The 20,607-nt window shown below is 50.0% G+C and overlaps 5 protein-coding genes across 5 annotated transcripts; 2 read left to right on the forward strand and 3 right to left on the reverse strand.

Annotated features, from left to right (window-relative positions):
- Nucleotides 1–2,495: 2,495 nt before the first annotated feature.
- On the reverse strand, nt 2,496–4,595 carry GGI43DRAFT_185143 (uncharacterized protein). Its single transcript, XM_083199875.1, has 3 exons — nt 4,422–4,595; nt 3,329–4,122; nt 2,496–3,227 (listed from the first exon to the last, which is right to left on the reverse strand). Exons 1-3 carry the CDS (start codon nt 4,490–4,492, stop codon nt 2,851–2,853), a joined length of 1,242 nt encoding a protein of 413 aa, XP_083057735.1. The 5' UTR covers nt 4,493–4,595; the 3' UTR covers nt 2,496–2,850.
- A 3,231-nt stretch (nt 4,596–7,826) lies between these two features.
- On the forward strand, nt 7,827–9,236 carry GGI43DRAFT_413289 (uncharacterized protein). Its single transcript, XM_083206887.1, has one exon. The coding sequence runs from the start codon at nt 7,867–7,869 to the stop codon at nt 9,157–9,159; it is 1,293 nt and encodes a 430-aa protein (XP_083057736.1). The 5' UTR covers nt 7,827–7,866; the 3' UTR covers nt 9,160–9,236.
- A 260-nt stretch (nt 9,237–9,496) lies between these two features.
- Nucleotides 9,497–11,669, reverse strand: GGI43DRAFT_413292 (uncharacterized protein). Its single transcript, XM_083206888.1, has 3 exons — nt 11,442–11,669; nt 10,243–10,916; nt 9,497–10,150 (listed from the first exon to the last, which is right to left on the reverse strand). The coding sequence occupies exons 1-3, from the start codon at nt 11,531–11,533 to the stop codon at nt 9,783–9,785; spliced, it is 1,134 nt and encodes a 377-aa protein (XP_083057737.1). The 5' UTR covers nt 11,534–11,669; the 3' UTR covers nt 9,497–9,782.
- A 1,253-nt stretch (nt 11,670–12,922) lies between these two features.
- On the reverse strand, nt 12,923–19,378 carry GGI43DRAFT_185475 (uncharacterized protein). The gene is made up of 3 exons (XM_083199876.1): nt 18,420–19,378; nt 13,131–18,183; nt 12,923–13,075 (listed from the first exon to the last, which is right to left on the reverse strand). The coding sequence occupies exons 1-3, from the start codon at nt 18,882–18,884 to the stop codon at nt 12,939–12,941; spliced, it is 5,655 nt and encodes a 1,884-aa protein (XP_083057738.1). The 5' UTR covers nt 18,885–19,378; the 3' UTR covers nt 12,923–12,938.
- GGI43DRAFT_185486 (uncharacterized protein) lies at nt 18,964–19,716 on the forward strand. Its single transcript, XM_083199877.1, has one exon. The coding sequence runs from the start codon at nt 19,059–19,061 to the stop codon at nt 19,557–19,559; it is 501 nt and encodes a 166-aa protein (XP_083057739.1). The 5' UTR covers nt 18,964–19,058; the 3' UTR covers nt 19,560–19,716.
- Nucleotides 19,717–20,607: the final 891 nt, after the last annotated feature.

The raw sequence follows: 20,607 nt of genomic DNA on the forward strand, positions 1-20,607 counted from the left end.
CGGATAGAGACCATGTGACTGTGAATATTGTCCAGTTACAGGTTGCTATAGATGCCCCGCGGAACTGGGTATAATCCCTCACGTACTATTACTATTTCAGAAGGATGGGTATATAGGCTCTACTCCAGTGCCACGTACCTCGACAGCTCCGTGGGCAACTTGAGCTGCCAAGGCTGCGATCGCTCCATCAAGATTCTGAACCTGAGAAAAAAAAAAAAAAAAAAAAACTGTCCATTCAAAATAAATGTTAGTTGTAACAACTCCTTGTGAGACAGCTGCATTCTTTTTTTCTAGCTGAGAATCCTGTCGGCAGCAAGAACAGCGGGGATAGAAACAGCGACCAGGGGTTCATTGCTGGGAAGGAACTGGATCCATGACCTAATCTCATGTCTTTCTCTAAGCAACGAAAGTGAGCCTGAATAATGCTGACTATCATTCGAGTCTCTCAGCGCTGTTTTGACGGACTCATTTCATAACATGTAGTTGGTTATCAATTTCTCATTAAAAAGTGCAGCCATAAGGTCAAGGCGGTGCATTTGATCTACCTACAAGACAGCCGTATATAGTGTCTCCGCGAATAAAGAGCCCTTGACGCAACCAGAACCATGCAACAAGCACCAAATAATTATACTCCACGAAAATCACAGAAATGCGAGTTTCTTTACTGTGTTTAAGGAAAATCCTCATTAAAATAGAAAAAAAAAGTAGTGCATCATAGCTATGATGTATGATGCTTAGGAGATGCTGGTCGCGACATCAGTGTTTAGCGACACCAACTGCACCTAGGTACCTAGCTATATTCACAAAATTGAAGCGCTATATCGTAAGAGCTATGTCACTATAATTTAGGAAAGAAGCCGCTGTCAGTTAGCGAGCGATAGGCGTGCCAAGTAGGATTTGCTCTACCGTCTTACATCGTGAGAACAGCGCTCAAGTGCGGTTACACAGCGCCACTAATTTCATGCAATTTCGCATTCGCATTCGCAGCTGTGCTTCCCAGTCCCCCTCGCTTTCTCCTCAACATTTCCTCCTCAACAATATCTTCGAATCTAGATTTCAGGCCATTCTATCCTCTCGCTCATCTCGATGTCCATCTGCCTCTTCCAGCCCGAGCATCTCCAGCACCTACACAGCACCTACACAATATGACCTGTCTCGCTAACCCTCGCAAAAGGAGCTGAACCTGCCAAACAGCTGAGCGACACCCGAGTCAAGTGCCAAGCCAAACGTGGAACTACATGCGTCAGTAGCACCAAAAAAAGTAAATTGTTTGCTGGTTGGCCTTCCCAGCTCCGTAGGATGGAAGGATGGTGGCGTTGAGAGTGCGTGTGGAGAAGGGGGACAAGGCAAAAAGAGGCGCTCGCTCGATGAGAGGCGTACCGGATACGTATCGCGCATCATGTAGGACTACACAGCTGCAGGTTTATATCAAGTTTTGCCAGCTTGCCCCTATCCAGAAAGGCTCCGCGAGCTCATCCGATTGGCATCGAGAATAGCATCAGCCCACGCTGCGTTGGGCATAGACACAGACACAGACTCAGACTCAGACGCATAGACACACACGCCCACCTTCCTGTTGCAGTTGCAGGGGTCCCTCTCGCATTGCTTCATGTTGCTTTGCAGCTTGTATTCTGGGTACTGTACCGATACATTGTATCTGTACATGCCCCGTGGAGCCCAGTTCGGCTGCTTGCATGCATCAACAAATCAAGGCGCGGCCCAGCCCAGCCCATGGATAGGCGCTGCTGCTGCCTACAGGGCGACTTCACACACTTGCAGCAAGCGAGCAAAGCAAAAGCACAGCACAGCGCAACAACCCAACGCCACCCCATTAAACTCGTCATGTAAAACCGTACAGGCCCATCCCATCCCATGGCCAACGCCCCGGTCGCTTGGCGTTTGTGCCCACTTGGAGCAACAGGAAGTGCTTCCCCGGGAAGTGCTTACCGGGGAGGGCATTCCTGCCAATGGCGGGTTAGCGGCCGCTATATATGGATATTCGTGGTATCATTTTGATGAAGTGGCAAAAGCGGGCTCTGCTGCTGGTGGTGCTGCTGAAGGGGGGAAATGGGGGTCGCAGCGAGAAGGAGAGAAGGAGAGGGATGAGGGAGGGATGGATGAGGTGAGGGTGAGAGGGTGAGGGGTATGCATTGTGTCGCGGTCCTTGTTTTGCCCCCATGGAATTTGTAAAGGTCAAGCAGAAAATGAGGTGAGCAGAAATGAGGTGAGCAAAGGTGAGAAACGAGGCAACAAGGGGAAAGCAGAGTTGCAGTCTGTAGTTGCAGTGCCAGTATCCAGTGCCTGTATCAAAAGGCTGAAACTGCCTAGGCATGAAGCTGTAAAAGAACAAAGGGATCAGACAGCCTAGCATGTGATTAATGGCGGGAGATTTTTGGTGTCCGAGATGCACTTTAGATTGCGCTAGGTTCAGCGGGAAGCGCTGCTAGCCACTTCGCCAAACAGCTTGTAAAGGAGCCAAATCCAAAGCCTATTGCGACTCAAAGGGCAAAAAGAAAAAACCAGAAAAATAAAAATAAAAAATAAGAAGCAAATTCACACAAAATCATCTGCACCATCTAAATGCTGTCATGTTCATTCCCTTGTTCCCTCATCTGTGTACACACATGTATATCTGGCAACCGTAATACAATCTCCCTAGCTGTGCCTGTGTCCCAAAAAATCACAGTGTAAAATACCAATCAAACAAAAAAAAAAAAAAAAGATCCCATTTCCAGTCGCTTGCTTTGCTTTGCTTTGCTTAATTTCCCATTTCCCTTGCATTTCGTAAACGCTGCCCATTTATACCAGTTGACCGAAAAAAATAAAAGTCAAAACAATACTGTACCCCGTTTAAACGCCCTGTGGTACCATTTCATCTCGTTGCGCTGTCGTGGAATTCTGCGCCGCCGTACTCTGGTACGGGCTCTGCGCAGTGCCGCTGTTGCCGCTGTTGCCGTTGTTGCTGTTGTTGCTGTTGTTGTAGTGTCTGTTGGCCATTGCCAATGCAAAAGTTATTTCGTGCCGTCGTTGCTGGACGCAGCGCTCTAAACCGTCCAGGCGGCGCTCCATGCCGTCAAAGTATCGCTCGACGACGTTGAAGTGGGCTTGGAGATCGTTCAAAAGTAGTAGCACGTGGTTCGCAAAGGCGCTCTTGTCCTCCTCTTCCTCTTCGTCGTCATCGTCATCGTCATCGTATTCTCCTTCGGAATCGGAGCCATGGTATTCATCTGCAAAAAAAAAAAAAAAAAAAAAAAAAAAATGAGTCAGATGGAACCAATCCAGGTAGTAAAAATAAAACAGCAGAAATTGGAGGGGGGAAATTGCTTACTGTCAACCATGCAAGAATCTGGCGCGGGGCCAACGTATGGAGGCGGATCTACCTCAATTGACTGCATAACTCCTCTATTCATTCCAATAATCTCGCCTCCGTTGCCAGCATAGAGCGTCGCCAGGTTCGCTCGTCTAAAGTCCGTGGTAGGGCGGTGCTCGGTAAAAGTAGGCGAAAACATGCATCCAAGCAGTCTCAAGTCGTCGAGTCTCGAGGCGTTGATGCTGGTGCTGTTGAGGTGGACAATGAAATCAGTCGCGCTGGCCAGTTCCTGAATCAGATCCAACTGGGCTCTGGTCCTGTCTTTGGACTCAAAAGTGCCGTCCTTGGGCACAACAATGTTGGGGCATTCCGCCAGGGAAAAGTGCAGCTCCCAATAGGTCTGAGGCTTGTAGGCTTTTGATTTTGGTCGCCGTGGGTTGCGAGACGTCTCGCACGTAATGAACCGGACATTCTCGGGGTGGATAAACAGGTAAACGGCTTGTTTGTTGCTTCTGCCTTTGTTGCCCTTTCGAATAATGTAGCTGTAGAGCTTGAAGATGGAGGTGTTCGTCGCCGTATTTGCGTATAAGTCAAGCGACAGGTCGAAAATCTGCTTCGTCTCGCCATTGGCAGCCCTCCATGTCACTCTGTTCTTTCGATAGGAAGCATCAACTATTGCCGTTGTTTCAAGGTTGTCATAGTTGCTCAACGCTGCCGATACCTCGGCGTCGCTTGCCCGAGGGCTGCTGTCATCATGCTGGTTGCCGAAACTGAACCTGTCGTCATCAACGCCCTGGTTAAGATAGAATAACCTGTAATTGAAGTCTCAGTTAGCGATTTCACATGTAAATCAATAGCAAAGTCTAGGCTTTGGCATGATGTCATATCCATCCACTTGATATCCCCCCGTTCATCACACGATAGAGCATTGCTGCAGAACGATTGTAAAAGCGTACAAGATTGGGCAGTAGCAGCAAGGCACCGGCCTTTCCCAGTCTTGCTTCACAAGCAACAATCACCGAGCAACACCATCGTAAGAGAACAGGACAGGCCATTTCGCAAGTTGAAAGAGACAAGGACAAAGGAATTGCAACAAGGACGTATCACTAACCCGGGCGAAGGAGAAGAAGGTATCAGTTTGTCATTGTTTATACCATCGTCTGGAGTGGTCCCGTAACCCATAGCGAAATAATATGGGACAGTGGAGAGGAAGAGTGAAGATTACGCAGTGGATGATACGGGAGAATGCTGAAGGGGGAAAATGCTGCTACCCGGCTCTGGTTGCTTGGGACTCTGCTCGTGCGTACTTGTAGGGGAAGCCAGACGGTCACATAATTTCAGCTGGCCAATCGACACATCCTTGGTTCTTACAGCATCTTACATAATATCTACATGCCTAGTTTAGCCGATACTTGTTGAAGATACTTGTACCGTAGAAGGCCTTTTAATTCGCCAGGGTTCATCGCGTGACATTGGTATACGAAACCCCTTACTCGTACATCCTTAGATCGGTAGCACAAATATAGTAGTATTTGTAGCAGTTCTCGCGCGGGAGTATAGCGTTGGGTTAACCCGGCTATTATCTCGTCAACCTTGTGGTACGCTGTAATACTCTCAGCCTTTTCTCCATGTGCGAGCTCTTTCTCCTTCTCAGCTCCCAAGTTTGCCATTCTATTGCGTTCTACCCCGTACTCTCGCGTATAATCCGCCCTCTGGAATGCAACGTCGGGGAACGCATCGGTAGCACATGGTAGTACTGCCTACTCCGTACTACGGAGCACAAGCGCTAATACCACTACCATACTAGCAATACTAATCTGTATCAGCCTGCGTCATGCCTTGGCTCTGAATTGGTTAGCCTGCCAAACATGTCCTGCTAGTCAGTGTTTTATCTGCCAATAGCCAATTTCACTAAGAGGCAGAGGACCAGGATACAGCGTCAAGTGCTATACTGTAAGTGTTTGCTTTGCAAGTCAACCAGGTACCATCTTAGCAGCTCCCTTCGTATCCTCTCAACTAGGCCCTGGAGAGCCGTGCTAAAGAATATCAGCAGTTGCTAGTACGAGCACTAGTACCAGATAGTAATTGGCTCAGCGGAAGTGCTCGCCGGGCCAATGGCTGGGGCCGCGGCGCCATGCCGGGCGGGGCCGAGAGAGGGCGGAGCCTCTAGTCTGGCGTGGCGGGCATTCATTGTTCTCCTCGTAGCCGTCACCGCACAGAGAAGCCCGCAAGCACGGCTCGAACGGCATTGCCAAGTCGTGTCTGGTCAATGCTTTGTTTGCTGGTAGGCCTGGCGTGCAATAGGCGTGGCTTATATTGTCCTCCGGTCGGGTCCGGCCAAGCCTTGGGCGCGCCTTGGGCGCTCCTTTGGCGCTCCTTGGGTTCAGCTGTCTTGGACGCGCTCGCTCCTGGTTCAGCTCCTGCCTCCTTGTCTTCAGGCCTGCCACTCGCTTGCTTTACCAATGTGCCAGCCCATACCTATTCTCTGCTTTGGTGAAGTTTATGCTGCCTCCTGCTGCCTCCTTGAAAAAGCAGCTGAAAGGAGAAATGTGAGAAATGAATGTAAACGGAGCATGAAAATTAAAAACTCTCCGGTTCTATCGGAAATTCCGGTCAGATCCCGTTAGTTTGCCGACACACATGCCGCGCGCACTCGCACGAGGTCAAGGACATGTAGGCCCTGCCATAATGCTGCGCGTGGGCTTTTCCATTTTACCCCCAACTAAACTCAACGGGGCCGCACCCCCAAAGTAAGTTGGAGCTAGCCGACAAGATCTGATCTGTGTCCACCAAGCTTACTACTACTAAAATAGGCTCAGTTTTTCTTACTCTTTTTTTTTTCTCCTTCCGCCAAAGGACGGGTAGATCTTGAGATCTGAACCCACCGCATTTGCGGAGTCTAATTACCAAGTCTGGATGCTAAGATGCTTTAAATCGCAAGAGAAACCCCGAGATGAGTCAGCGACAATGGGGGTCAAAGCAAAACGTGCTCTTTTGCGGAGTGAGCGTCTGAGAGTCGTTGCTGGAGCGTTACTGTATGTAGTTAATGACTGGAAGTAGTAGAATTAAAGAAACTCACGTTCAACTTCACATTCGTTTTCTCTTTTTTCTTTTCCCTTCCCTCTTCCATCCCCTTGCTTTCCTTTCCTTTCCTTTCCGAAGAGCCAGTCAAATCTATCGAAATTCAACGCAGCATGAAAAAGGGGTAACAAAAAGAAAAAAGAAAAAAAAAAAAAACGCACGGGTACCCAAATCTTGGCGGGTAATACTTCTCGTGCTACCTGATGGCTATTGGCCTGAACCAAGAAGCCTTTCACGTCATTCACCCAACTCACCACTATTAGAAAGCAAGTCCCTTGTACCAACTTGTCACAATTAGCAAATAACTTCCTGATAACATCACATCATTATTAGCAATGGCTTCGAGATAACGACGCATAGGAAAACAGAAGCAAACAAACTCGCATAATCACACAGTCACCAACCATTAGTATGTGTTTCAAGGATAATCTGGGCCCTCAGCCTCACCATGGCCCCCAGTACCAGCCATTGGTGCCCGCTCATTCAGGATTCTGGCAAGATAAGGAGCATGTTACGCCACAAGTTCGTAGAACCAATTGGCGAGGCCATCAATCCAGCCGGCTCTATGCAGCCCATCACCGGTCATTAACAGCTGCATATTGCCATGACCTGCTACGTGCGGCATGCAATGCACCTGAGCACGCCAGGATGCAAGGTAGGCTGCCACCATGTGAAAGAGGCGAAGAGCGGTGAATGTATTCAGGTACGAGGACAAAGCGAGGCTCTGGCGTAGCTTTACTGGGTAGCCATGGTTGAACTGCGTGTGTTATGATAGAGAAACTCACCTTCTGGATCATCCGTACTCATACGCAATGTCTGAATGGGAGGAATGCTTCATTTTCTGTCCCTTTTCACAGAATTAGAGTTCTTTCTGATGTAATTAGAATAAGAATAAAGCTGATGCGGAAGCAGAGAGATGATAGCCGCTTCAGCAACTGCAGCTTTTCGGTGTTGACGTGTATAATAATGCTCTACGAGCCAATCTTCAGTCACCACATGATGAATTCCATCACCGACTTACATTAGGCCGTGCTTGTGCGTAACCGAGTAGTTGCAACTTTGCTGCTTGTGCCTGCGTCCTTGGCTGATTGGTCAGTGTGCCTAAACGATTGAAGCATAACCCCATCTCGGCTGAATTGCTCTCGCTCCTTTTTATTTTCTTTGTTTTGTTCATGGTCGTTAACCCGGTTTAGATGAAAGCTGAAGTATTAATACGCGGCTGTGTCTCTCCAAATCCAGAAGTTGTTGGAAGAAAAACTAAAACTTATCATATCGTATCACACATTTACTCTCATAACCGATCGCACAAAAAAAGCACACTTTCTTTTGATATTTTTTATCCACTTAAATTTCACTCAGCAGAAATAATGGCATTTTCCATCATTTCCAGCCGAATCGAAGATGCTCGAATCATGCCCACTGGCAGTGGACTGGCCCTTGGTGCTCTTGCAGAGCAATTCTATGGCGCTGTGGAGATGCCGGAAAGTATGGAAGATGAAGACAAGGTTTTCTTTCGAGCCTTTTTCAACTGGTTTCGCCTTGTGCATCTGATTGGCAGCGGACAAGGATATCTCCTTGACAAGACCCAACGACAAGCATATCACATGTTGCTGGATTGGTGGTCCGGAACTTACTGTGACCCCAAGGCTTGTATATATTTCCTTCTTTCCAAATTGGCACCAATGATATCCAAGATTGTGTTCTTGAATGATGATATGCGGCTTCAATCGTTGTATAATGAGAAAAATGGCAACAATATCTACAAAGAACTTGTAAAAGCCGATCTCTGCCTCGAACTGTGGGAAGAGGAGAAATTCTCTCATCCCGCGGTTGAAAAACTCGAGGAATGCGTCTCTTACTTCCTCGAGTTTCTGGGCCATCGCTATGATACAGTTACGAAAACCGTCATGGATCTGAGATGTGAACAGTTTGCAGAGGGCAATATCCCTGCTGACGAGATATCTGCTTATGACTGGACCATGTGGCGTATTTTCCAATCACAATTCTGTGGAGTTGGAGGTGAAGACCGGCCTGTTTCGGCCGGAGAGGAGTATTACCAAGACACTGAATTTTTGGTGCTGCGCAATCGCGAGCGTGGACGGTATACACGAATTGAAGAACTCGAAAATCGACCCGGCAGCAGGGCTAAGAGGACATACCTCCTTAGACCTCCGGAATCTGATCGGCTGGAGCCCAAAACCACGGCTGATTTCATGGAGATTTGTCTGTCAGAAGCGACAAACTTTGAATGGCCGGAGATGCAAGTACGCAACTTGCTTACAAACATGATCCCACACGGCGTGGATAATGGGCTCGAGATATATCGCGACTACCCCCAGTACCTATGGAATCGGTCAAGCGCCACGTTGGCGAAGACCTCGTCGCTTGTTCGCGGGGGGGCTCCGCCGGCATATACGGCCATCAGCCATCTCGGCCGGCGCCGAGAAGCTGGCGAGCGCCACAGCATCCCAAACGGCTGGAAGTACCCCGTGCCGTCGAATGACAAGTTCAAGGTTGGGGAGCTGGTGAGAGACTTGCAAGAGCTTCGAGGCGCCATTGAGACCGAATACGTGTGGATGGATCTCTTGTGCCTGCCGCAGTGCGAGGAAGACGATGAACAGGATAGTAACGGACAGGATTTTCAGCTAAAGCTAGTGGAGATTTCGCGACAGGCCGCCATTTTTCGGAACGCGGCGCAGGTGATGAAGTGGCCTCACGAGTCACTGGACCTGTCCAGCTTTATCGGAAAAATCATGGTGCGTACCTAAGTGCATATTAAAGGGTAGGCCGTAGGATAGAAACGTATCTAAGTAGTAGTTAGTACTGAAGACTTTATTTTGCTTTATATCGATGCCAGTGGTGGTCTTGCCGTGTGACGTCTGCGTGTGCATGTTGGGCAATTGAAGCGAATGCCCGTTTTTCACTTTGAATGCTAGTGTAAAAGGCTACGGGGTCGAGGTAGCAGCATGAGGCCAGTTAAGGTGATAGCCAGTAGAAGAAGAAGAAGAAGAAGAAGAAGAAGAAGAAGAATCGATATCCACCATGATCAGTTGTTGAAAGGAAAATAGAGAGAAGAAGAAAAGATGATTTTGCTACTAGTAGATAGTCGTCATAGGCAAATACGTGAAGAGTGAAAAGTGCAATGTGCCTGTCGTATCGGCACCTGATTTCAGCCAGATAAACAGCTACGGGTAGCCAAATTTAGGTAGATAGAGAGGTAGGTCCAATGCCATCAGTTGTCCAGCTCCTATACCTACGTTCTCGCTGTCCCAACCCAGTGGTTTCATTATCCTAATAAAATAATTTTACTATGCCAAATAGTCCAATGTACTACTGAAAATGCAAATGCTCTATGCCTCAACCCCTTCTTCACCCACGCTCTCTGTATCTCTTACTGCCAAGATGGCTCTCCGTTCTTCGTTGTTTCACCTCTTATTTGTTCCGCTACCTGATTGAACTCGTTTCGAAGCTCGCTCAACGTTTCTTTGGCTACCTCTTCGCATTCCGTCTTGAATTCCACAATGCCTTGATCAACCAATTTGCTGACTTCCGCCAGCATCTGCGCAGTCTCTTCTGGTCCATGGACAAGTGGGTTGTAGTCGGCATCTAGTGCAGCCGCAGTCATTTTTTCAAGCCGTTCCAGTCTGGTATTCATGTCGTCCAAGAGTTTGCATAAAGAATTCAGGCCGTTGTTTATAGTGCCAAAGCGAGTCATGATATCTTCAGGTAGGGATGGGATGCGGACATGGGTCGTGGCATCTGGCATTGAAGAAGTGAGCATGAGAATGTTTTCCAAAAATGGACATGAACACGAAGAATTCAAACAATTCAAGATCAGAACATGCGCTCACCTTCAGCCAAAGCAGCATCATCAGCTGAAGAGTAATCCACTTCAAGGCTTTTGGCAGGTTTGCCCAGGTTGAGTACCTCGCCACTTTCATGAGCGTACAACGCATCGAGGTTGGCACGCCTTGCATCTATAAGGATCTTGTGATTAGGCGAGAAAGCAGAGGCAATCTTTCCCAAGTCTGTGTGTGATAACGAGTTCGTCTCTGAATTGCTAATTTGAACGATAATCTCGGTTGCAGTGGCAAGGGCTTGAATAGATCTATGCAAAGGTATGTCACTGGAATTCGGCTCCAGAACGCTATCCCTCGGGGCTACCAGATAAGGATTCCGCCGCAATTTGAAGCGCAAGGTATCAAAAGGCAACGTCTCCGCGGCATCGAAATCGATACACTCAATGTCCTCGGGATAGATGAACAAGTAAACTGGCTGTTTACTGCTGCTGGCATTTCTATGCGTGAGCTGGATGTCGCCGTGTAGCCTAAATAGAGCTATGCTGGCCAGGGTATCCAAGAAAATATCGAGATGCAGGTCATTTTCGCTCTGTATTTGGCTGTTGACGTCCTCCCATGTTACCGTGTTGTTTCTCAACTGAGTTTCGATTTGGATAGAGTTCCCTGTCGGCTCTGTCTGCTCTGGACACCTATACAAGGGTGGATCTGTGATGGGGATATCGAGGCTGCAGATGTAGTCCTGATTAGCATCTGTTATACTGTGCTGGATCGGCCCTTAGTTGGGCTAGTGTGTCTTGGGTATGACTGGTCGATCCTCTCTAAACGAGACCGTGTGTAAACCCAATGAAGAAGTTGTAGGCTCATGAGAAAGAAAAGAAGTAGCAAGGAAAGAATAACAGGCAGTAAAGAAGATTATGACACCATCTAGCACAAGATAATACAATCACAGCAAGAGATTTGTATACATAAGCGCAGCTGGGATCAGGCGCAGAAGCATCATCGAGAATGGTAGCATTAGCGAGCTGCTCTTTGGCGCTACACCCCACGTGGAGTTCATGACCAACACCTTGCCCGTTTCAACAAGATTCACCCGGTCGATGGATGCGAGCGCGGCACCTAAGACAAGGCGTTTATATGGAGTACCGAAAGCAAGCTAAACCAACAGCTGACTTGCAGTTCTGCGTATGCGTGGGGAGATTGTATCGAAGTGGGTAGGAGAGGGCACGATATAGTATCAAAATATCACTAACCTGTCAGACATAAAGACAGACTGCTGCATTGAATCATCCCCATCTATACCGGCGTTATCGAGCTGATGGTACGCCCCATCCTGCGCCGCCATGGCGAAATAAGGTCGAATTGATGAATTCCGAATCGGGCTGGGCCGTTGCGTGTGATGATATCTACACTTGACAAGGCTAGGGATGTGTATTAGTATTAGTAGTATTAGTATGGGGGGAAAAGTGGGATGAGAGAAGACGGGGGGAAACGTCCACGTACAAGTAAGTAATTTCTGTTCTTCCCAGGGGCGGTGAGGGTCCCATTATGCAGTGCGGATCCCGCGTTTTCTGCCGGGCTAATCACTGGCATAATATTATCGAGTGCATTTGGTTTACGGCAGCCAAACACATTATTGGATCTGCGTCATACAAACGCCACCAATGTTTATTACTCGAGAATGCTGAAACGGAAGCGATGAGGCTGCCAACAGCTCCAGGATTTGAAAAACTAGGGCTGCTGGACTCGTTACGCAGAGGATCAAGTAGTGCTACAACTAGCTGAATTGGACAGTGAGATGGATTAAGGGTGGAATCCATGACTTGAGTATCCAAGTAAAATACATCAGCGATATCAAAAGATTATCTATTTATGTCCGTCATTTCTATAACCTTAAACGCCAATCCTCTATTCCCATTGCCTTTCCTAGGTACTCTATCCTATAAATAAAAACGCCTCTTCCCTTCCAGCACGGCCACTCTCGAATTCACAAGCAAACGCTACAATCCAAAATTCTTCACAGCATCATAGACAAAAGACTCATGAAACAACGACAGCGACAATCATAAGATAGAAACAAGTCAACTGAATTTGTGCAATGTCCGATATGCCATACCTACAGATCCAGCTCTCTTCTCCCCTTCGCTATTTCGGGTAGAGTAAAGCATGTCCACAAAAAAGGCAGTTAAAATACAAAAAGAAATTGCGTCCAAACAAATCCCTCCTTTTTTTTGGGTGATTGTTGTTCATAAAGTTTCCTTTTCCTACAGCACTTGACAAAAAAAGAAAATGAAAGGATGGAATATGTAATGCTCATCTGTTTTTTTTCTGCAACTTTTGGCATGATAACATGGCTTGCGTGAAAAGCAGTCTTTGCGCCTTGATGAGTAATTGACTATAAAAACGGATAATAAAAAAAAATTATAGATAGAGAGAGAGGACTGCATTCTTTAAGAATGACGCTTGCATAAAAGACAGTATGCAGAGACTAGCTGGAATGCTCGTTGTGCCAGTGACAATTTTATGTTTTCAAAAAAGTCATCTATGACAGCCTGGAAAATCGATCTGAGAGCTTCAAAAGATCATCCGAGAGACAATGAAATAAAGAAAGAAGAAAGAAGAATCGTTCAGAGTCATAAAGCAAGTCTTCCGTTAGATGTATGGTCGTCACGTTTGGGAGGCAGGCGAGAGGATTTGGAGAAAGAGTCAAGAGGTTGATTAATAATGCATAGTCGATTGAACAAGAAACTTTATGCCCTAGAGCGCGTAGAGGCTAGGGGTGTATTCAAAGCAGATTGTCCACTAGAGTGAACACTGGAGTGGTTATGATGATTGTGGCTGCGGCTTCTCTTATTGTGGTGGTGAAGCGTTCCGACATCGTGTTTGCCTAGTTGATTACTGTTAATTTTGTTTTCGCCAACCTCGAATTCATGCAAACTTACCATCGCAGCAGGCCCTCACATTCTCGAGCCTGTCCGCATCCCTGTCTTGCTGCTCAATCATCTCACGGAGATCCTCGGCGCTGTCGTGGACTTCGCTCGCTGAGTAGATGCTAACATTCTGGGCGCTAGCCGTCCTGCTGCGGATCGTTCCAGCGAGCTTAGACCCGCCTACCTTCCAGTACGAACCGACCCGGTTGCTAATGCTGCCGGTCACGGACTTGGCTGGGGTTGAGTTCTTCCCCGGGGTCAGCGTGGGAATGTCTAAAATCATATCTGGACCCGGTGATTCATTTCGAGTGGTGCGAGAGTTGTATGATGACAAAGACGGAGCTGAAGGGCGAGAAAGGCCCATGGCAGATTGCCGGCCGCTAAAGTGAGGGTTGAACTCATCAACATCTTCTCGAGTCAAGCCAGCAGCCATCTCTTCCGTATCAATATGACCATCATGGCCGTTGCTAGTTCTCAGCAGAAGATACGACAGGGCGTTGAACCAGGTCTCGTGTCGTTGCCCAGTGGTGCAGGTAAATTTGATAGTCCTGCCGGGAGAGATGATGATCAAACTCTTGCGGTGAAGACCTGGTGGCATGGGGTTATCGTCTGTGACTACTCGCACACCTTCAATGGGGAGACTCTTCGCCTTCATCTCAGTGCGCCCAGCTGTCGATGGATCTTTCTCGCTCCAGTAGATGGTCCTCGTGTAGGGGTGGACCCAGAAGTAGCGACGGTGTCGCTTTTCTGAGAGTTCACCGCGGCCAGCCTTACGAGTGTACTTCCAGATGTACTCTCCGATCATCGTCTGTGTAATGGCTTGGATCATTCTGGGGTCAGTATTGGGTCCAAAGCCTGTAGCAGGGTCGATGACGCCCATCTCTCCAGGCCGCATTCCGAATCTGGTGTCCAGTTCTGATACGAACGAAGATACGGAGGATCGTCTAGACATGCCAGTGGAAGACATGGCAGTAGAAGATCTGATGGGGGGTGGCAGTGGGATTTCGGCAGTGCCATAAGACGAGCCGGCCCGGTTGACAACAGCGCGAGGAGTAGGGGTACCGCCATGGCCAGAGGCAGGAGACAACGGCCTGCTGTCCCGGCTAGGGGTACGCGGCGTTGGCTTTGTTGCAGAGGCAGGCCACAGGGGAGGACCCATAGTGCCTTGGCTCTGGGTTTGCGTTTTCATCTCACCAGATGAGCCAGTACGGGCCGCTTGGATCATTTGCTGGTGGTTGACTGGCAGAGGGGGGGCATCTACAAGAGTAGACTTGGCACTGGTAGCACTGCCAGGTCTGCGTGTAGGCGTAGACTCGGTTGAAGCAACTGCTGCCACCGTGTCGGTTTTCTTGCTCTTGATAGAAAAGGGGCTGTCCAAATTCTCTTGCAGAGGACGATTGACCTTGACAGTCCCCACGGTGTCGGGGCTGCCAATAGAGCTGCCAAATGATAAGCTTCTCCTTCCACCACGAGGGGTTTGAGCTCCCGTCTTAATCAGCTGGTCAATGGTTCCCGACGTCAAGGACGTCTGGGCACCTTGGTCGCTGGTTTGACGAGAAACTCCATTGGTAGAGATTTCTCTCAACGGTCGCTGAGATTCGGGAGTATTGGCTTGTGGAGATGCCGAGCGCAACTGGCTTGTCTCGTCTTCGGCAATGAAGAGTGATGATGAAGGGGCATCAAGAATGTCAGTGTTTCTGTTGACAACATACGATGCAAAGAGGTTCTTGTCTGATACATCACCGCCATCATCGACAAAGGGAGATTTGATGCCTTGCGGCAGAATGAATCCATCCCTCTTAGTGGGGCTGATTGGCCGAGTGTCAACTGACGAAATAGAAGAGAGGACAAACTGCGGAATGATGGCAGGTTCGGGCTTGATGCCTTCTGCCACAATGGAAGAGAGGCCAAGCGTAGGACGCGGGGGTTCTGTGGGTGGGAGCTGAGTGGACTGAAGCAGCTCCTCATCGTCGATTGGCAGCTCCTCAATGGGGACTGTGTTTTGGAAGGAGAGGGTAGAGAGCGTCAATTCCGCAGGAACGGGCGCAGGTTCGGGGATTGGGTGGACATTTTCCACAGCAATAGTGGAAAAGGCCAGGGCCGGCTGCACGGGCTGCAGAGGCGGCACCTCTCTAGGCTCTAGCTGCTGAGCCTTGATCGACGAGAAGGTTAGTGATGCAAGTGAGAGAGGCACCACCATGGCTGCTGGTTCTGGGATAGGCTCGGAGACGGGCTCGACTTGTTCTGACACGATTGGTGAGATGCTAAGCTCTCGCAGGTCGGCAGAAGTTGGAGTATCTACGGCCTTGGCTAATGCAGTCAGTTCGGACAATTCTACCTGCTCTTCGATGACGGGTTCGATCTCCTCAGATAAGATGGAGGCAATCGTAAGCGTCGGTGGAGGAACTTCAGGCTCGGCCTTGGGCTCCAAACCCTCTGCAACAATGTCTGACAGACTCAGCACGGGTACAGGAACCGTAGGCTCTGCGATTGGCTCTGAGCCTTCGGCGGCTATAGCAGATAAGGTGAGGACTGGCAGAGGAATTTCAGGCTCTGCCATTGGCTCCAAAGTTTCACCTTTGATTGCCGATAGGCTTAATTCAGCCACAGGTACAACCACCTCGGGCTCCGCTCTAGGCTCTAACCCTTCAGCGAAAATCGCAGACAAGGTGAGATCAGGTGGTGGAGCTTCAGGCTCGGCTTTAGGCTCCAGGTGTTCGGCCACTATGACGGATAAGGTCAGGTCAGGAGCGGGGACCTCTGGCTCAGGCACGGGCTCCACACTCTGCATGATGGCAATTGGCGTCAGGTTCAGAGTAGGAACAGGTGCCGGCTCTTGGTGCTCTTCTTCTTCCTCGCGAGGCTCGATATCCTCGGATTGAATGGCAGAGAGATTAAGAACAACAGGAGGCGCAGGATCGGACTCAGGAATAGACGCAAGATCTGGCTCACTGGATAGCGATGAAGGAGGCAGAGGAAACTGTGCAAGCTTCTCACTAATGTCATCGTACTGCGCACCGGCATCGCTGTAGGCAACCGTAGACACCGGGCGGGAATACGTAGCGGAGCCCGCCTGTCCTTCTTCTCCAATGCTTCGCCATGATGCTGCGGAAGCACGGAAGTCAGTGTTGGGAAGGACAGACTCCATAGACTTCGGTCTTCTGGCAGCCTCGCCGACACTTAGCAGCGAGTTGCCGGAGACTCTGTGACCCAGTTGACCAAAGCTTGGACCGAATTCGATGGGATCGGTCATAACACCGCTGTCTACCATAATGACACGGGGCAGCGGGGGAACGGCTGGAGGTGGTGTGACTGCGCGGCGAGTAGAAGCTGGCGTGACAGAACGGAGGCTTCTGCGGCCAGGAGTATAGACGATAGATTCATCGTCGCTACCAAAGTCTTGCAGCTCAGCAAAGAGACTCTGGCCGGGCGTTGACGGGTCACCGCCGCCACTGCTGAAGCTCGCGCTGGGGCTCTGGAACTGGGGCTCTTCGCTCTCTTGTCGAGAGCTTCTTCGGGATGGAGTTCCCCTGTTCATGCGCATTCTTCGCAAGGTGGCGGCAGCGGTGGGAGACCGGTACTCTGGATATTCTGCAAAGTCATCTTCATCGGTCGAGGTGGATGCAGTGCTATCGAATGAATCTCGCTGGGCGTGCCTCGACATGGTTGGCTGCAAGCTGGGAGGCCGTCTCATCTTTCCAAAGCCTCGCGATGACGATGAAACGCCAACCTCGGTATGGGCATCGCTCTCATCAGACATGTCCTCATGTCCAGTCTGGAAGTCTTCTGTCTCGGTTCCTGGCTCAGCCGTCTCGAAGGCGGATTCGCCACCCTCCTCTTCGGCAGCAGTCTCAAATTGGTCACTGGTCTCGATGGATTCGAGAACCGTCTCATCTCCATCGCCAGGTGTCTGCAGTCGCTGCAGATGGCGCAGAGGAGAGCGGCTGTTAGGACCAACGCGGATGCCAGAATTGCGAGGTGAAACATCATGTGCATCTTCCCACTCTGGATCTTCTGTGACAACGGGCTCTTCTTCCATGACAACTTCTTGACGGCTGGAGCGGAAGCTACCAAGTAACCGGGGCTGCCTGACCTTGACTTCCTTGGGCTCAATTCGCCGACCACGGCGAGCGGGGGCGGGAACAGAAGGGCCTTTTTCAAGCTCATTTCTAGCCTTTTCCAAGTCGTCACGAAGGTCTTGAATGATGCGTCTGAATTCCAGCTTCTCAGTCTTTTCACGGTGAAGCTGGCTTCGCTGACTCTGGATGGTTCTCTGGGCATGCTGCAAAGAAGTCTTGAGGGTCTCCGTCTCGAGCATGGAGTGTCTTGGGGTGAGCCCCTTCATGGGAGACTGTGGAGGTGAATGCTCGGGAGTAATGTCAATGGCAGACACTTCCAAATCTTCGTCACTAGTGCCGGAAGAGGATTCTCGCTCCTGAGCCTTGGCCCTCTGGCCAGCAATAGCCTTGGCGAGCTCCAGGTTCTGGCTGCTCAGCTCGTCAATCTTGCGCTGCATAGCGGCGCGCTCACTCTCAGCCATGACAATGGCGCGCTTTGCGGTACCGAGCTCAATATCATAGTGCTTCGTGGCGGCGGCGTGCTCCTCGGTCAGCTTAGACAGAGACAGCTTCACATCGTCTAGCTCTTTTTGAGTGGTGGATTTTGCAGCATTGGCGGCGTGAAGCGCATTGTCAAGCTTCTTCTCACGATCAGAAGCTTCTCTTTGCTGACCACTCATTTCTTGCAGGCGTGTCTGAAGGTTCCAGTTCTCTTCCTTGAAGCGATGTTCACTCTCGTCGAGAACCCTGAGACGCTGCTGCAGAGCTTCAGAGTCACCCTCCAGTCGAGAGACATCATTGCGGAGATCTTTGACTTGTTCATCTCGTTCGCCGAGAATAGCTTGCAGGCTACGAACCTGGCCGATCAAAGAGGTACTGATTTCGGCGGCGAATTCGATGTCGTGGACTCGGTTGGTCGGTTGATTCCGCATTTTGCGGTTCGATACGCTGGCCTTGGTGGGCGAGCCCGCAGCTTGAGAGTCAAGCTTGGAGGGACTAGCGGAACGCTGTGAAAATAACCGACGCGAGCTTTGATTAGCAGTTGAACAAAGAATACGTTGAGATGGAATTCGTGTGGATTCAGTTGCATGTGCAAGGCCAGGCTGGTGAAATGCGCGTGATGCTACCATATGTACATGATTGTGACTGCAAATATAGTTGATTTCGTCCTAGATAAGAAAAAAAAGTAGAGGGGATGGGGAATATGATTGGATCTGGGAATGAGATTAGAATTGCTTCTCACCTTGCCTGATCGGCTTTCCAACATGAAAGGAGAGCCTGGGTTCTCGCTACTCGTCACTCTCTGCTTGGGCAAAAAAGCCCTCGCAGACTCTCGCGCCAAGTCATTGTAGTCCTTCTCGATGTCAACCAGCCTTTTGCGCAGCTCGGGCGCCAGCTCCTCTTCGGCTTGGAGCTGGTCGATTTCTTGTAGCTGTTCGGCTAGGGTCTTTCGCTGCGACACCAGAGCGGTGCCAAGCTTGGCAGCTTCATCTAGGCGGCGGTCGGTCTCTGCGAGGCGAGCTTCTAATGTGCGCTTCGCCTGTCGGGGGTCGGATCCAGAGCTGGCAGCCCGGAGTTCCTGTTCGAAATCGGAGAAGCGAAGATGGGCCGAGGCGGCTGATGAGGCGGAAACAAAGGGGTCGTTGGTGCTATCTCCCGCGGGCGCAGAGAGATCAGGCCGGTCGGAAGTGACTGACGACGACGCCATTCTGATGGCAGAAAGCGCTGCGTCCGTCCGTCTGTCAATCAGCGGCGGACGACCATCAAGATGCGATTGAATCCGCAGCTACCAAGTCCCAAGGAGGTTGGCAGCTGGGGGAAATGCTGCGGCGGCGGCTTTGCGGCGGCAGCTGCACCAAAACGATGACGAAAACAATGGGCGATGCGGAGATTGAGAGGGGAGATGCGGCTGCGTGGCTTGCGTCTGTTCCTTAGCGGTTGTGACGAAAGAAACGATGACTTGTGGTTGAATGAGCTGGCGCTCTGCAAGTTGCCGGCGCGCCCCTGGCGTTGCCCTGAATCGGCTGCGGCAAAAGGAAGCTGCAGGGGGGTGCTGAACAGGCGATTGGTGAGTGGCCTGGACGGGGAAAATGGATACTGGAAAAAAAAGGCGTCGCCGCAGGCCCTGCTGCAACAAAACCGGGGGTCGCTCAAAGTAAGCACAAGAGCGGGTGATTGGAGAAAAGAAAAGAGAGTTTTGGCTCTCCGAAATGACGCTGGGGATTGCGCGCGCACGGGGCGGATAAAAAATGGAAGCGCAAAGGTAGGCGAAATTGGCGAGAAATTTGGAAAGCCAAGCGGTGCAGAAATGAAGAAGAATAAGAAAGGAAAAAGAAACCGGGATCCAGGCAATGGAGATGCGAAAAGGCACAAGGCAAGATAAGATTAGAAGCGCTGAGGCTGCGGGCTGCTGTTGTTGTTTGTTGTTGCGAGGTGGAGGCCTGGCAAACAGGTAAATGCAACCGTAAGCAGCGCCAAGGACATGCAGCCAGCAAGGCGAAAAGGAAAACCAGCAAATAGGCTCGCAAAGGAAAGACGTAGTGTTTGTTGTTGTTTTTAGGTGGTGTTTTGTTGTTCCTCAGCTCAGCGCCGGCGGACGGCAGACGTGGCTCGAGCCGTGTGGGCAAGCCAGATTTCAGGGCCGGATCCAGTCAAATCGAGCGCTAGGCACGGCTCTGCGAGACGGAATGCAGTGGAATGGAGCAGACGCGCGAGTCTCTTTTGCTGCTGATCAGCGCGCGCACTGTACGGCGACTCGAGTGTTTCTTGAGGAGAGTCGGGCTGTGGTGCGCGAAAAGTCGCAGTTGTTCCAGTTCGAATGGTAGGTCGAGAGAAAAACAAGAAAAAATAACAAGGCGCAATACAATTCAAGCCGGCGAAGATTGATTCTGTCGACGACGGAAAGGTGTCTTTTTTTGTGCTTTTTGAGGTTTTTTTTTTCCAGGGTTGATTGCAAAAAAAGGAGCGGATAGGGTCGATCGGACGCGTAGGCAGAGCTGCGAATCCTGTGCCCAAAATACACGAGGTGTTCTATTATTATTCTAGCGGTAGGTTGATTGTGTAACGAGTGAATCGAGTCGGAGGGGGACGGGCAAAAAAAAACACAATTATGAAAAAAACAAATCGGAGATCCAGCCGCGAGGAGCACATGGACTTGCCGGGACCCGAAGTTTGTGATGAGGTTAGCGAGAAGAAAAGAAGAAGGTGTAAGGAAGAAGAAGAGAAGATGCTGCAGCAAGCCGAGGAGAGAGAAATAAAGAATACTGCGCTGCTGCGACTCCGTTCAGCTAGGACCAGGCTAAGCACAGGGGCCTCGCACCTTTTTGGTGGAGCACCTGACCAGGGGACCGAGAATAATAATTGGGAGCTGGAGCCTTGGTGTTGAGTGACGAGAGCTACTGCTGGCCGCAATAACAATAGCCGTGATGTGG

The sequence above is a fragment of the Trichoderma evansii genome (assembly GCF_050947405.1).
Source record: "Trichoderma evansii strain SZMC 28006 chromosome Unknown GGI43scaffold_20, whole genome shotgun sequence".
In the NCBI taxonomy this organism is placed as follows: domain Eukaryota; kingdom Fungi; phylum Ascomycota; class Sordariomycetes; order Hypocreales; family Hypocreaceae; genus Trichoderma; species Trichoderma evansii.

What these genes read in the sequence shown, in the direction of transcription:
- GGI43DRAFT_413289 (XM_083206887.1), top strand. Translation starts at nt 7,867, where the DNA reads ATGCCGGAAAGTATGGAAGATGAAGACAAGGTTTTCTTTCGAGCCTTT.
- GGI43DRAFT_185486 (XM_083199877.1), top strand. Translation starts at nt 19,059, where the DNA reads ATGCGGAGATTGAGAGGGGAGATGCGGCTGCGTGGCTTGCGTCTGTTC.
- GGI43DRAFT_185475 (XM_083199876.1), bottom strand. Translation starts at nt 18,884, where the DNA reads ATGGCGTCGTCGTCAGTCACTTCCGACCGGCCTGATCTCTCTGCGCCC. An exon ending in TGGAAAGCCGATCAGGCAAG is followed by an intron (nt 18,184 to 18,419) that starts GTGAGAAGCAAT and finishes TTATTTTCACAG; the next exon opens with CGTTCCGCTAGTCCCTCCAA. An exon ending in TGTGAGGGCCTGCTGCGATG is followed by an intron (nt 13,076 to 13,130) that starts GTAAGTTTGCAT and finishes GTAATCAACTAG; the next exon opens with GCAAACACGATGTCGGAACG.
- GGI43DRAFT_185143 (XM_083199875.1), bottom strand. Translation starts at nt 4,492, where the DNA reads ATGGGTTACGGGACCACTCCAGACGATGGTATAAACAATGACAAACTG. An exon ending in CCTTCTTCTCCTTCGCCCGG is followed by an intron (nt 4,123 to 4,421) that starts GTTAGTGATACG and finishes CTTCAATTACAG; the next exon opens with GTTATTCTATCTTAACCAGG. An exon ending in AGATTCTTGCATGGTTGACA is followed by an intron (nt 3,228 to 3,328) that starts GTAAGCAATTTC and finishes TTTTTTTTGCAG; the next exon opens with ATGAATACCATGGCTCCGAT.
- GGI43DRAFT_413292 (XM_083206888.1), bottom strand. Translation starts at nt 11,533, where the DNA reads ATGGCGGCGCAGGATGGGGCGTACCATCAGCTCGATAACGCCGGTATA. An exon ending in TCTGTCTTTATGTCTGACAG is followed by an intron (nt 10,917 to 11,441) that starts GTTAGTGATATT and finishes CTACATCTGCAG; the next exon opens with CCTCGATATCCCCATCACAG. An exon ending in TGATGCTGCTTTGGCTGAAG is followed by an intron (nt 10,151 to 10,242) that starts GTGAGCGCATGT and finishes CTTCAATGCCAG; the next exon opens with ATGCCACGACCCATGTCCGC.